The following is a 13,063-nucleotide window of genomic DNA, read 5'->3' on the forward strand; positions in this document are numbered from 1 at the left end:
AACATATAATAATTTTGAATAGCTCAAGTAAATGTACCCCTCAGTCTCTTCATATCATGCGAGCCCCTCACTTCTAGTATAATTGTGGTATGTCCCTTCCAGGCCCTCTCCAAGGCATTGACATCCTGGACACAAAACTCCAGCTGAGGCCCAACCAAGTGATTTATTTATGTTTAGCATAATCTTGGTTTGACATACCTCTGTGCATAAAAAAATAAAAGACCCATATTCTTCTTAAATAACCAACCTGCGATGTTGGAAATGAGGGAATATTTATTATTTGTGGATAGTAGGGTAAATTGTAAAGAGGGTAGCGAAAGGGCTACTGGAGGCTATAAATGGCTTAGCAGAGAGGACAGTGGATTTCAAATGGAGCACAGTGTGGGAAAATAATTTGAAGCTGTAGCTTTCAGAAGATCAGGAAAGGAAAATCATTCCAAATTGTAGAATTTAAAGGTTGTGGAGTAACAGATGAGCAGATAAACATATCATTAAAAATAGTAGGTCATACAAAGTATTTTAAAAAAGTACAGAATTCTAGTTTTTTTTTATCCAGAGTAGAATAAAACAAGTGAAAGGATATAACGTCGAATATATATAAAATAAATATATATTCCGAGGCTTCGGTCTGTATGTTGTGTCTGGTGTGGGTGTTTTCATTTTTGTAAGTGCATACAATTAAATGAATGGGATAAATTCACTGGGATCTTATCAGAATGTAGAATTGTAGCCATAAGAAGAAGCTTAAATTGTTTTCAACAAAATTCTGAAAGCTAATGGAATAGATTATTAAAATGGAAATAAATAATAGAATTTTTCCACTTGTTGACAAAAATAATAAGCTGACACAAAGTTAAGATAAACAGGGAATGAAAGGCAAGGAATGAAATATATATTTATAGGAAGGGTGATTGCAATATTATTCTTCATTGTATTATAAAGTAATTGAATAAGAGTCAATGGTATGAGATGGTTGTTTGAAAGATGGCAGTTAATAACTGTAGCATAACTAATTAACTATTCATTTTCAACTTTGTGGTGTAATGATATTGAAGTGTCATACTTTCTGTAGAAAGCAAGTAATAACTTTATTCTCATCAGTAAGCAGCTTTCTTGTATTGTTAATTTCAATGCGTTTGGTTCGTATTCCAGCAAAGAGGAAATTAAATTTTGGGGCATTATTGATCATCATATAGATCCATTTAATCTATTCTAAATTGAGATCAGACTATAACTTTGTGTAGTTCTACTTGGTCAACCCATTAGGAGTTGTTTAAACACTTAATGTGTAACAATGGTTTGAAAAGGTCCTTTCCTATTTTTGGAATATCAATTGTAGCAATTAAAATGTCAAGTGAACAGTTATTTTATTTATCTCAGTAGATTAGGTAATGTCTAATTCCTTTACTGTTTTATTATAAATTGCTTTGCTTGATAAAGATAAGTAGCCTGTAATTTTTGTTCTGATTAAATAATATCTGACAATAATGTGCAAAAGTATTGAAATTGCTTTAAGGGTAACTTGTTTTTATTTGTTTTAAATAAATACTGATGAAGTGATGTGAATTGAGCATCAGACAATGACTAAAGCTTAAACACTGGGGTGGCACAGTAGCATAGTGGTTAGCAGAACGCTTTACAGTACCAGCGACAAGGGTTCGATTCCTGCCGCTGCCTGTAAGGAATTTGTATGCTCTCTCTGCGAGTCCATTTCCTGGGGTTTCCTGGGGCTTCTTCTGTTTCCTCTCACAGTTTAAAGACATACCAGTTGGTAGGTTAGTTAGTCATTGTAAATTGTCCCGTGATGAAGCTGGGATTAAGCTGGGGGAGAGTCGGGCAGTGTGGCTCGAAGGGCCGGAGGGGCCTATTCTGCGCTGTATCTCAATCAATAAATAATCAAATATTTAAATTTCATTCCTTTTAAGTGCAGTAGCTGATAGCTGTCAAGAAGGTGGCCATCATGTGGTGTAAAATAAGGACAAAACGCTTATTTACAAATCCTATCTGATTAAATTAGACATACTCAGAAGAGATTCTCAAATTTCTTCATGTGTACACAGTCACATTGGACTGAAACTTGCTGACTGATAGCAAGGAGTTCTGAAACACTCTGAAGATCACATGCTGACTGTTTTGTTGAGTACATTTTGTCTGTCTAGGTACCATATCTGATGTGGACTTTGGTGACCATGGTTTTCCATATAGATCTATCCTTTGTGTTTTGGATGACTTCCATTTCCTCGATGTGTAGCCACCTGGCTATGCTTTTGATGTACATAAGCCGAGGTCTTCCTCTAGGTTTACTCCCCTCAATCTTTCCAGAGAGTGTGAGTTTTTCTAGTTCATCTTTCCACATGATGTGTCCTAGGAATCTGAGTTGTCTTTCTCTTGTTGTTGGTATGAGTGATCGAACTGCTTGGGCTCTTCTGAGAACTTCTTCATTTGATGTGTGTGTGGTCCAGGATATTTTTAACATTCTCCTGTAGAACCAGAATTCAGCTGCTTCTAGTCTCTTTTCCATTGCTGGAGAAATGGTCCAGCATTCACTACCATAAGTCAGGATAGAATAAATGTAGCACTGTAGTATTCCGTTTTTAGTGCACGTGCTCATCTTTCTGTCTGTTAATACAGTCTTCATTTTTTTGGAAAGCTTCTTTCACCATTAGCAGAGTAATAACTTACTGAAGGGAAGGTCTTTGCATAAGGCCCTCAGCATTGCCCTGTGGAGAGCTAGCATATCAGGCATGGCTCCATTCAATTGACTGGGTTTGTTAACCATGTGACTTAAAGGTAAATTATTTTATTGTAATGTTTTAAATAGTTTATTGTTTTTAATGCACTTTTAATTAACTTTATGGTTTAGCTTTCAAAATGATTTAAACATTTTTGTAAGATTATTTAAAATCTGAATATTAAAAAAAAATATCTCTCAGGTAAGTGTCACAGGTAGTCAGGGCATCGAAGTGGTGCTAGATCTTATCGCTTAAAGCTTACTGTGCATTGCTGATGCCCATGGGGGATGGGGGAGGAATTATGGTGGTGGGGGTGTTGGTGAGCTCAGCAGTATGTTCACATCCGGATAAAGAAAATGCAGGCATGCAGGTAATGTAGGTGGTGACCCTGGGTCGAGAGTGACCCTGCACACTACTTACAGGTCGCACCACTCTGCCAAACTAGAAATTGGTAATCTGATTATCAGATCAAACTTTTTATTTTATTTTTACATTCAAACTAGTAAAATTTATGGGGAATGGGAAATAAAACATATTGCACTCCCACATGATGTAAACTTGGTAATTTTTCTAATTTAGATACAGCATGGGAGGGATTTTACGACAGTACTTAAATATCCTCAGTATAATGCTTGCAAATTTCTAAATCAACTGCTATCAATTCCTTCTGACTCAGATTTTCAACGTAAGCTAATTGCTTCTTGATAATGGTATTAACTTATAGCTATTCAATCTCATTAGAGCTGTCAGAGCGGAAATGTTGAAAAAGGTGCTATCTAAATGCAGCTTCTTTCTTTCATTCCATGAACTGGTGTTGGTAATTTGATTGTAGAGATAAATGCAGTGCATTCAGCTTTCATCATCACCATGTTGTGCTGTGTCGTATGTCATGGGTGATCATGGTCCCCATGACCATGATTGTTGTTGGCAAATTTTTCTACAGAAGTGGTTTGCCATTGCCTTTTTCTGGGTGGTGTCTTTACAAGATGGGTGACCGCAGCCATTATCAGTATGCTTCAGAGATTGTTCACTTAGCCCCAGAGGTGACATAACCAGGACTTGTGATACGCACCAGCTGCTCATACGACCATCCACTGCCTGCTTCCACGGCTTCAAGTGACCCTGGTCGGGGGACTAAGCAGGTGTTACACCTTGCCCAAGGGTGACCTGCAGGCTAGTGGAAGGAAGGAGTGTCTTGCACCTCCTTTGGTAGAGACATCTCCACGCCACCACCTAATTCAGCTTTACAATGTTTAAAAGGATTTGGACTAACTTGAAATCATCTAACATAAGGAAAAATCAAAACAGAAGCTATTAATGAAGAGTCATCATGAAACATTAGCTACCTTGCTAGGGGTACTGCTGGATCAGCTGAATGTTTTCAGCATTTTCTGTTTTTATTTCAGATATCCTGTTCCTTAAGGTTACTCAATATCTTATGGCCAACCCATCATCTCATCAGACATCTGACAACAATATTTCAAACGATTAGGACTAAAAGTATAATTCACATTCGTAGACTGCATTCATGCCTCCAAATATTCAACCAAAAACCGTGTCACCCTCAGGCATTGCATGGTGTCGTCTAACACTCACCTACAGGTAAAGATGGCATCCAGTTGTTGGCAGTAGCATCTAACTGATAAGTGAATAGAGATAGCCTGCAATTATCTTAGTGACTAATACTAAGATCTGTGTTGGTCCTGAATCAATAAAAGTTGATAATCATCCGTCTCACATTTTAGTTGTACCTCTAAACAATCTGTATGCATTAATTAGTTACTCCTCTACTTCCTTGACTTTAATCCTATCCCTATACCACACCTCTTTCTGATAGAAACTGCAAGCTGATTAAACTTTGGTACAAAATCTGCAATTTAGAGATTGACTTTGATTAGATCTGCATGAGGTGGGACACAAAGTGTGAATAACTGACCATTAGGATGAGAGAAATGGGTATCTTGCATGGCACAAGTGCTGCAGAGGAACATTACACAGGACCAAAAATGTCCTGGTATGCTTTGGATGCCTTATTGTAACCAATCCATATTCAATAACATCCTAGGAAAAACAGAGAGGAATTTCACAGCCATTATCTACTCATGACCACTTTGATTCCAATACTTTCACCTACCTTAATCTATTCTTTGTAAATTTGACTTCATTCTAAATTCTCTATCTCTATCTTAGCTCTAACAATGTCATATTCATTTATCACACCCATGCTGGTTTGGTTCACAATTAAGCAGTTCCTCAGTATTAATCTTGTCAAGTCAAGTCAAGTGAGGTTTACTGCCATTTAACTACATACATTTATATGACGTATATAACCAAGTAATGTATATAGAAACAAGACTACGTTTCTTCGAACCAGGGCGTACAGCATTAACACATGATATGAAGGTAAGGATAAAAGAACAAACTAAAGTGCATTAAAATTAAACATTGTAAGGTACGAAACAGATTAATTAGTGACACTTCGAATACGACGCGGCTGGGAGTTCAGAAGCCTAATGGCCTGGGAGAAGAAGCTGTTTCTCATCCTCACCATCTCTGGTTCTGGCCTACTGAGCATCCCAAGTTCTCATGACCTTGAGCTCCTTTGCTGCATTAAGAATGATATATAAGTTGGAGTAGTTATGGTTGCTAATGGATCTCCAATGGACAATGGCGACTTTGTGTTGAAATCATGCAAATGGACTTTGGAAGCAACTGGTGTGAATTTATTGCATGTTGCATCACCACAGCCATCTTAGGTCCTATCTAAATTAGTCCAAAGCCAATTTATTGATATTGATTAAATAATGTGTTGACCAAAACACCAGGAGGATTTCTCTGCTTACCTTGTGAACCTTTGTTATCACCTAAGAGATAATCAGTCAAGGTCTCAGCTAAGTAATGCATTGGAAAAATTAAACAGTTGCTGTACTCCCACAGTATTACTTTGGTACTCAAACTTCTGGAGTAGGACCTGGATACACAAATATTTGACCTCAAGGGGAGAATGCCACTAACTAACTCATGACTAATATTAATTATTATGTCAAACTATCTGTAAAATGTTAGCCACTATGATTTTGAATGCTGTATTTTCCTTTTTCTGATTTATGGGCCTTCCTAAATTGTATGTCTTCTGCTAGTTGGACAGATTATCTGTTCCCAATGTAATACCAAAACATAAGGAAACAAAATAACTTGTACTTGGGTAACACATTTCCTGACTCAAATTGTCCCTTAGCTTTTTCCAGTCAATTAATTATTTTTGAAGTTTTGACACAAATACAAAATAGGAAACCCAGCAGTTAATGGTTTGCAACAAGACCCAGGAAGGGCAGTAAAATGAAAGACCAGCTAACCCTTTCAAAAAGTTCCATAGTTTTTTTTCACTTGGACAAAAAACATGCCTTTCAGATGTATTTTGTCGTTTATAGTCCACGTGAGTCTCTTTCCATTTCAGGTACCTCATCTTTTTTGCCTTTATGGGTATCTGTTTTTGCTCATATGCTTTAATTTCCCTTTAAAAGCATTCTTTCCCTTTGAAAGCATTTCTAAGCTTTTTATCCCAGACTTTTTTCTATGGTATGAACTTCACATAATTAATTAAATATGTCAAGCAAAAGGTGGTTTCAGGGCATTCAACATAAATATGATGGATTATGTTTCTGGACTTAGATTGAGTACACGATCTTCTTCCTCAGTAATGGGGCCAATATCTACAGCCAAACTAACCTGAAAATGCCCAATCTTGCCCAATTTCGGAGGCTAAGCAGGCTCAGGCCTGGTTAGTACTTGGATAGGAGGCTAACTGGGATACCAAGTGCTGTAGGCTTTCTCATGACAGTGGTAATACTGCAAGTCCAGATCTCTGGTTTATTGGTGAGACGATGGTTGAGGAGCTGTGTTGCCTCGGTTTTTGTGTGGACAAGGCCCTCAAGATTTGGAGTCACCTATTGTGGGTGCTGGTGAGGGAGATGCTGAAGCTGGCAGTATGCAGATATCCCACCTCTCCCGGAAGTTCCGGGAGTCTCCCGCATATGAATAGTGGCTCCCTGATGCCTGCAAATGATATACAATATCACGGAAATCAATTTTTTTGAGAGCGAGCGAGCGAGAGAAAGCAAGCGAGAGAGCGAGCGAGAGAGAGAGCGCGAGAGCAAGCAAGCGAGAGCGCGAGAGAGAAAGCAAGCGAGAGAGCAAGAGAGTGAGAGAGCAAGCAAGCGAGAGCACGAGCGACCATGACAGAGAGAGAGAGAGAGAGAGAGAGAGCACGCGAGCACGCGCCATGACAGAGTGTTCCAAAAAAAAAGAAAGTATAAAACGTACGTCACCCCAGACTACACTAAAGTGTACCTCTGATTAATAGGGATCAAAAATAATGACAGTGTTGCTCACTGCACTGTCTGCAACAGTGACTTTTCTATTGCCCATGGTGGGTTAAGACTGTAAAAGACATGTTGAGGTGAGTTTAACAGGTGTCATTCGTTCATCGGCATAGCTAACGTTATTTAAACTAGCTGTCTGGCTGCTAAGGAGATACTCTATTGCAGACATCCCACCTCTCCCGAGAGTCTCCCGCAAATTGATGGTGCTACCTCCCTGAAATGGGTTTTTGCAGGGTGGGGTGTCTGCAGTATGCTGCTGGATTTCATACTGGTTTGGGGGAGGGGCACGGGGACTGGCCTTTCCTGTCAGTGCTGCCTTCCGGTGTTTGATTGGTGGACGTACAAGCTGGACCAGGTCATGTCAGGGACTTGGGCTATGTTATTATTATTTTTCTCTTTGTGACTATGTTTTTCTGAAATCATAACCATGTGTGCTATGTGCAGTGTGCTGTGAGCTGTTGGTAACATCTTTTGCATTTTGGCCCTGGAGGAAAGCTATTTCATTTCGCTATATTCATCTGTGGTTGAATGATAAATAAACTTGAAACTAAAAGGTGTCCCACAATGATGCAGGTAAAAGTGCTGGAGAATGATAATCCTCCCTTCATACTCTGCCTCATTCTGTGCCACTTTGCAGAATTTCTGTATGGCGCCTCTCTACATTGCAAACCATCTCCTGTACGTAAAAACAAAAGTGCTGGAAATACTCAGAAAATCTGAAGGAAGTGAAATAGTTTTAGTTTGAGGACTCATTGTCAATTCTGAAGGGTCTCTGATCTCAACTCTGTTTTTCTTCCCACAGATGCAGCCTCGCCTGCTGAGTATTTCTAACATTTTGTTTTTATTTTAGATTTTCATCATCTGCAGTAGTTTTTAAAAATCATCTCCTATAATTAATTGGTAGAGTATTTCACTTCGGATGTAACAAGTAATGAAGCCACTTGGTCCAGAATTTATGGCTTTTGTCCATTGCAAATTGAGGTGAGAGTGACAGAATTTCATGTTAAGGCAGCATTTGATCAGTTATACATGCTCAAGTTTCAAGTTTAAGTTTTGTTCTTAAAGGTAGATGTACTCGGGGTATAAATGCCATGAAAGTTAGCTTTTTGGAGCAGCACAAAATATTACAAACATGGGTACATAAATTAATGTATACTTAAATTAACATAACGTACTCAACAAATGAACTAAAATAAACATAATGATGTTTGTGCAAATTGAGAGAGAAGAAAAGAAATACAGTCCAAGATAGTGTTAGGAATTTTTCAGGTTTGTTCAAGAGCCTGATGGTAGTGTTGTCGAAACAACAAAGGGCTTCTGTAAAACTGAAGTAAATGTGAATCAGAGGAAAGTACCCCACAGGTTGGATTCATACCTTGTGCAAAGGAAGATGTTTGTGATTGTAGGTCAATCATCCCAGCCCAAGAATCAGGGGAGTACCTCACACCCAAGTATCTTTAGCTGCAGCATTCATGACCTTCCTTCCATTGTAAGGTGGAAAATGGGAATGTTGGCAGATGATTGCACAATGTTCAGTTCCATTCACAACTCCTTGATAAATGAAGCGATGGTTGCCAGCCTGCAGCAGGATTTAGACAACAATCATGTGGGAAATTACATTGACACCACAGAGGTGTCAGGCATTGACCATTTCCAACAAGAGGGTCCAATCACCACCTATCCTTGCTATCCAGTGGTATTACCACATCCGAGTTCCCCACCAACAATACTTGACCAGGAATCAATCAGATCAGCCACATAAGTATCAAAGCATGAAAAACAGGTTGGAGGCTGGGAATCTTGTGGTCATTGGTGTTTCTCTTGAAACTCCAGTGCCTTTTCTCCATTTACAACATAATGCCTGGAGTAAGATACAATATCGTATCCCCTCGACAATATTTGACACTATCCAGGACAAAGCGCCCACTGGTACCACACCCACACTCTAAACATTCATTCCCTGTGACAATGAAGTGTGTTCCATTACAAAATGAAATCAAGAATCAGCATTATTTCCCATGTATATTTACGTGTATTAGGAAAGTGCTGTGGTGGGTTGATGCTACATGCAAAAATAAACAACATTCAGTGCTTATACAGAGTAAAGAATTACATAAGCATATTGTTAGAAGTACAGATATGGAATAAAATATACATAAATACCAGTATGTGTTTATAATGTATACAGCTTTATAAAAGGTGGTTTAAAGTGTTTACAGCACCGTGCAGTGATTGTGGTAATAGAGGGGATGGGGAGGCTAACTAGAATGTTTGATCAGATTAACTGCCTGGGGGAAGAAACTTTTAAGAACGTGCAAAGCTTTTGTTTTAATAGGCCTATAGTACTTTTCAGAAGGGAGCTTTCAGGAAAGCCAGTTTGCTGGGTGGGTAATGTCCACAATGATTTTTTCCAACCCAGTGACTTGTCTGTGCAAGTTCAGCACCTTCCAAACCTTGACATCTGCCACTAAGGTTTCAAGGGCACTAGAACAACTCCAACTACAGTCTCCCTTCCAAGTGGCACGCCACCCTGATTTGGAAATAAGTTGTTGTCCTAAAGCCTGGACTCTGGGAGAAGGTTTACCAGGAAGATTGCATGGTCCAGGTGTATAGATCACTGCTGGTCCAAGTAGATATATCACTGCCACCTTCTAAAGGCTAATTGGGGTATAGCAATGAACACCAGCATAATCAAAATGAATAAATAAAGACATCTATTAATCATATGAAAAAATCATTTGCAATATAGCTTAAAGCAACTAGAAAGAGAATTGCATTTATAGTTGCTCAATGCCCTGAGCTAGAGTGTTCAAGAACAGAACATAATTCTGAAGCAGGAGAAGACTTTTCAGACCCTTGCATTTGCTGTGCGATTCAGTAAAATAATGGCTGATCTTTTACCACAGCATCACTTACCTAGACTGACCCAATATCCCCCTATTCCCCACTCTCCAAACTTTAATCAGTCTCTGTTTTTAAGTGACTGAACCTCTGCAGCTTTCAGGGGCTGCTAATTCTACAGTTCAAAGCCGAAGTGAATAGGTAGTTCCTTGTCTCACTTCTGTAGTACTGACCTTTATTTCTGGGGCTGGGGACTCCTAGTTCTAGACAATCTGTCAGGGGAAACATTATCCCTGCTAATCCCTGTTACAGATCTCTGTGTTTCAATGATACCATTTCTCTTCTAAGCTCTGGGGCAAAGCTGCCTAGTCCGTTTAGTCACACTGGACAGTTCCCCTTATCCTAAGCATCATCCTGTTGAACCGGGTTTAATTTTATTCAGGGATGGAATGGAGAAAGCCAAGATGCTGTTTTTTTTGCTTGCCAAATCTTTGTTGTAGCAGCACTTAATATTCTGTAGCTACTGCTGCAAAGTATGCCTTATATTTTTCCCTTATGACACATAAATGTATCTGAACAAGTTTGCCACATTATAGTACATTTGGGAGCATGGTCTATTTCCTCATCTTTAATAATAATGATGTACTTACAGGCAATATTTTGTCCAGTAAATTGTCATCGCCTAGGCAACAGGACCATCTAAAGCAGCTGCAACAATATGAGCAAGTCGTTCCTTACCTCCTGGATGGAGATCACCAGGAACAATCCAGCAACCTTCATGGAAAGGTCGGCATCTTTATTTTTCCTGTTTCTCACATGACAAAGCAACCTATGCTTAATGCTTCATATATAACTATTCATAGTGGAATCAAGTTGATACAATCATTGTCATGTACGTTTGATATCTTTCTAACATCTTTTAGAGTAATTTGCTGGACGTTTAAGATTAGATTGTTTATCTACAAAATATTAAATAATGCTTAGTTGGGCAAAATGAGTCATTGCCTTTGGACAAAATCTCAGTGTCGATAAATTAATGTTCAATATCAGACACAGTCTATTTTGCTGAAATGTGCTAATTTTCACAAGGGAGAACATGAAGCCAAATCTAACCTCAGCAGATTTTATGCAGTTTAAGTTTACCATTCATTATATTAATTGTTGGTTATTTTTCAGGAAATAGTGTCTCACTGCCTTTCAAGGAGAACTATTCTGATTATTGCATAGCAAGACTGTATCCAGTTTAGAGGTTAATAAACATTTTCTATCTAGTAGTAAGGCACATAAGGAATCAATATAATACACATTTGAAGTATAGAAGTCTTGATAACTTTTACCTTTAACAGTCAGAATTACATTCAATTGAAATTTGAACCATTGACTTTTTTTGTTGAAGTAGGTAGTCAGCACATGGAGAGTGCCCCTCGGAACTGTACTGAGTTCTAGCTTTCAACCGAAGTTGTAGATGACTTAGATGAAGAAATAGGGAGCTGTATTTCCCACTTTGGTGGAACTCTATCAAGTGATGCAATTAATATTGTACAGTGGAGCAAAGGCACAGAGCTGGACTAAGTGAGCAATAAATGCTAGAAGGTGGAGCTTGGATACAGGAGAAGCTCGAGGGTGGAGATCGGGTGTGGGAGGAATTGGAAGGTGAAGATCGGGTGTGGGAGGAGCTGGAAGGTGAGGATTGGGTGTGGGAGGAGCTGGAAGGTGAAGATCGGGTGTGGGAGAAGCTGGAAGGTGAAGTTCGGGTGTGGGAGAAGCTGGAAGGTGAGGATCGGGTGTGGGAGAAGCTGGAAGGTGAAGATCGGGTGTGGGAGGAGCTGGAAGGTGAAGATCGGGTGTGGGAGAAGCTGGAAGGTGAAGATCGGGTGTGGGAGGAGCTAGAAGGTGCAGATCGGGCGTGGGAGGAGCTGGAGATCGGGCGTGGGAGGAGCTGGAGATCGGGCGTGGGAGAAGCCGGAAGGTGGAGATCAGGCATGGGAGAAGCTGGAAGGTGAGGATCGGGTGTGGGAGAAGCTGGAAGGTGAAGATCGGGTGTGGGAGGAGCTGGAAGGTGAAGATCGGGTGTGGGAGAAGCTGGAAGGTGAAGATCGGGTGTGGGAGGAGCTAGAAGGTGCAGATCGGGCGTGGGAGGAGCTGGAGATCGGGCGTGGGAGAAGCCGGAAGGTGGAGATCAGGCATGGGAGAAGCTGGAAGGTAGAGATCGGGCATGGGAGCAGCTGGAAGGTGAGGATCGGGTATAGGAGGAGCTGGAAGGTGAGGATCGGGGGTGGGAGGAGCTGGAAGGTGAGGATCAGGTGTGGGAGGAGCTGGAAGGTGCAGATCGGGTGTGGGAGAAGCTGGAAGGTGAAGATCGGGCGTGGGAGAAGCTGAAAGGTGGAGATCGGGCGTGGGAGAAGCTGGAAGGTGAAGATCGGGTGTGGGAGAAGCTGGAAGGTGAAGATCGGGTGTGGGAGAAGCTGGAAGGTGAAGATCGGGTGTGGGAGGAGCTAGAAGGTGCAGATTGGGCGTGGGAGAAGCTGGAAGGTGAAGATCGGGTGTAGAAGGAGCTGGAAGGTGCAGATCGGGCGTGGGAGGAGCTGGAGATCGGGCGTGGGAGGAGCTGAAAGGTGGAGATCAGGCGTGGGAGAAGCTGAAAGGTGGAGGATCGGGCGTGGGAGAAGCTGGAAGGTGGAGGTCGGGTGTGGGAGGAGCTGGAAGGTGAGGATCGGGTGTGGGAGGAGCTGGAAGGTGAGGATCAGGCGTGGGAGGAGCTGGATGATGGAGATCGGGCGTGGGAGAAGCTGGAAGGTGAGGATCGGGCGTGGGAGAAACTGGAAGGTGGAGATCGGGCGTGGGAGAAGCTGGAAGGTGAGGATCGGGTGTGGGAGAAGCTGGAAGGTGAAGATCGGGTGTGGGAGGAGCTGGAAGGTGCAGATCAGGCATGGGAGGAGCTGGAGATCGGGCGTGGGAGGAGCTGAAAGGTGGCGATCAGGCGTGGGAGAAGCTGGAAGGTAGAGATCGTGCGTGGGAGCAGCTGGAAGGTGAGGATCGGGTGTAGGAGGAGCTGGAAGGTGAGGATCGGGGGTGGGAGGAGCTGGAAGGTGAGGATCGGGTGTGGGA

General features: G+C 41.2%; 1 protein-coding gene across 1 annotated transcript in view; it reads left to right on the plus strand.

Annotated features, from left to right (window-relative positions):
• The window catches only part of LOC134359017 (disintegrin and metalloproteinase domain-containing protein 12-like), a 397,127-nt gene that overhangs the window by 60,379 nt on the left and 323,685 nt on the right, over positions 1-13,063 (plus strand). The window contains exon 2 of the mRNA XM_063071825.1: positions 10,608-10,741. Within this exon, the coding sequence (XP_062927895.1) occupies positions 10,608-10,741 (134 nt within the window). The remainder of the gene's footprint in view (positions 1-10,607; positions 10,742-13,063) is intronic.

Source organism: Mobula hypostoma, chromosome 19 (assembly GCF_963921235.1).
Source record: "Mobula hypostoma chromosome 19, sMobHyp1.1, whole genome shotgun sequence".
Classification (NCBI taxonomy): domain Eukaryota; kingdom Metazoa; phylum Chordata; class Chondrichthyes; order Myliobatiformes; family Myliobatidae; genus Mobula; species Mobula hypostoma.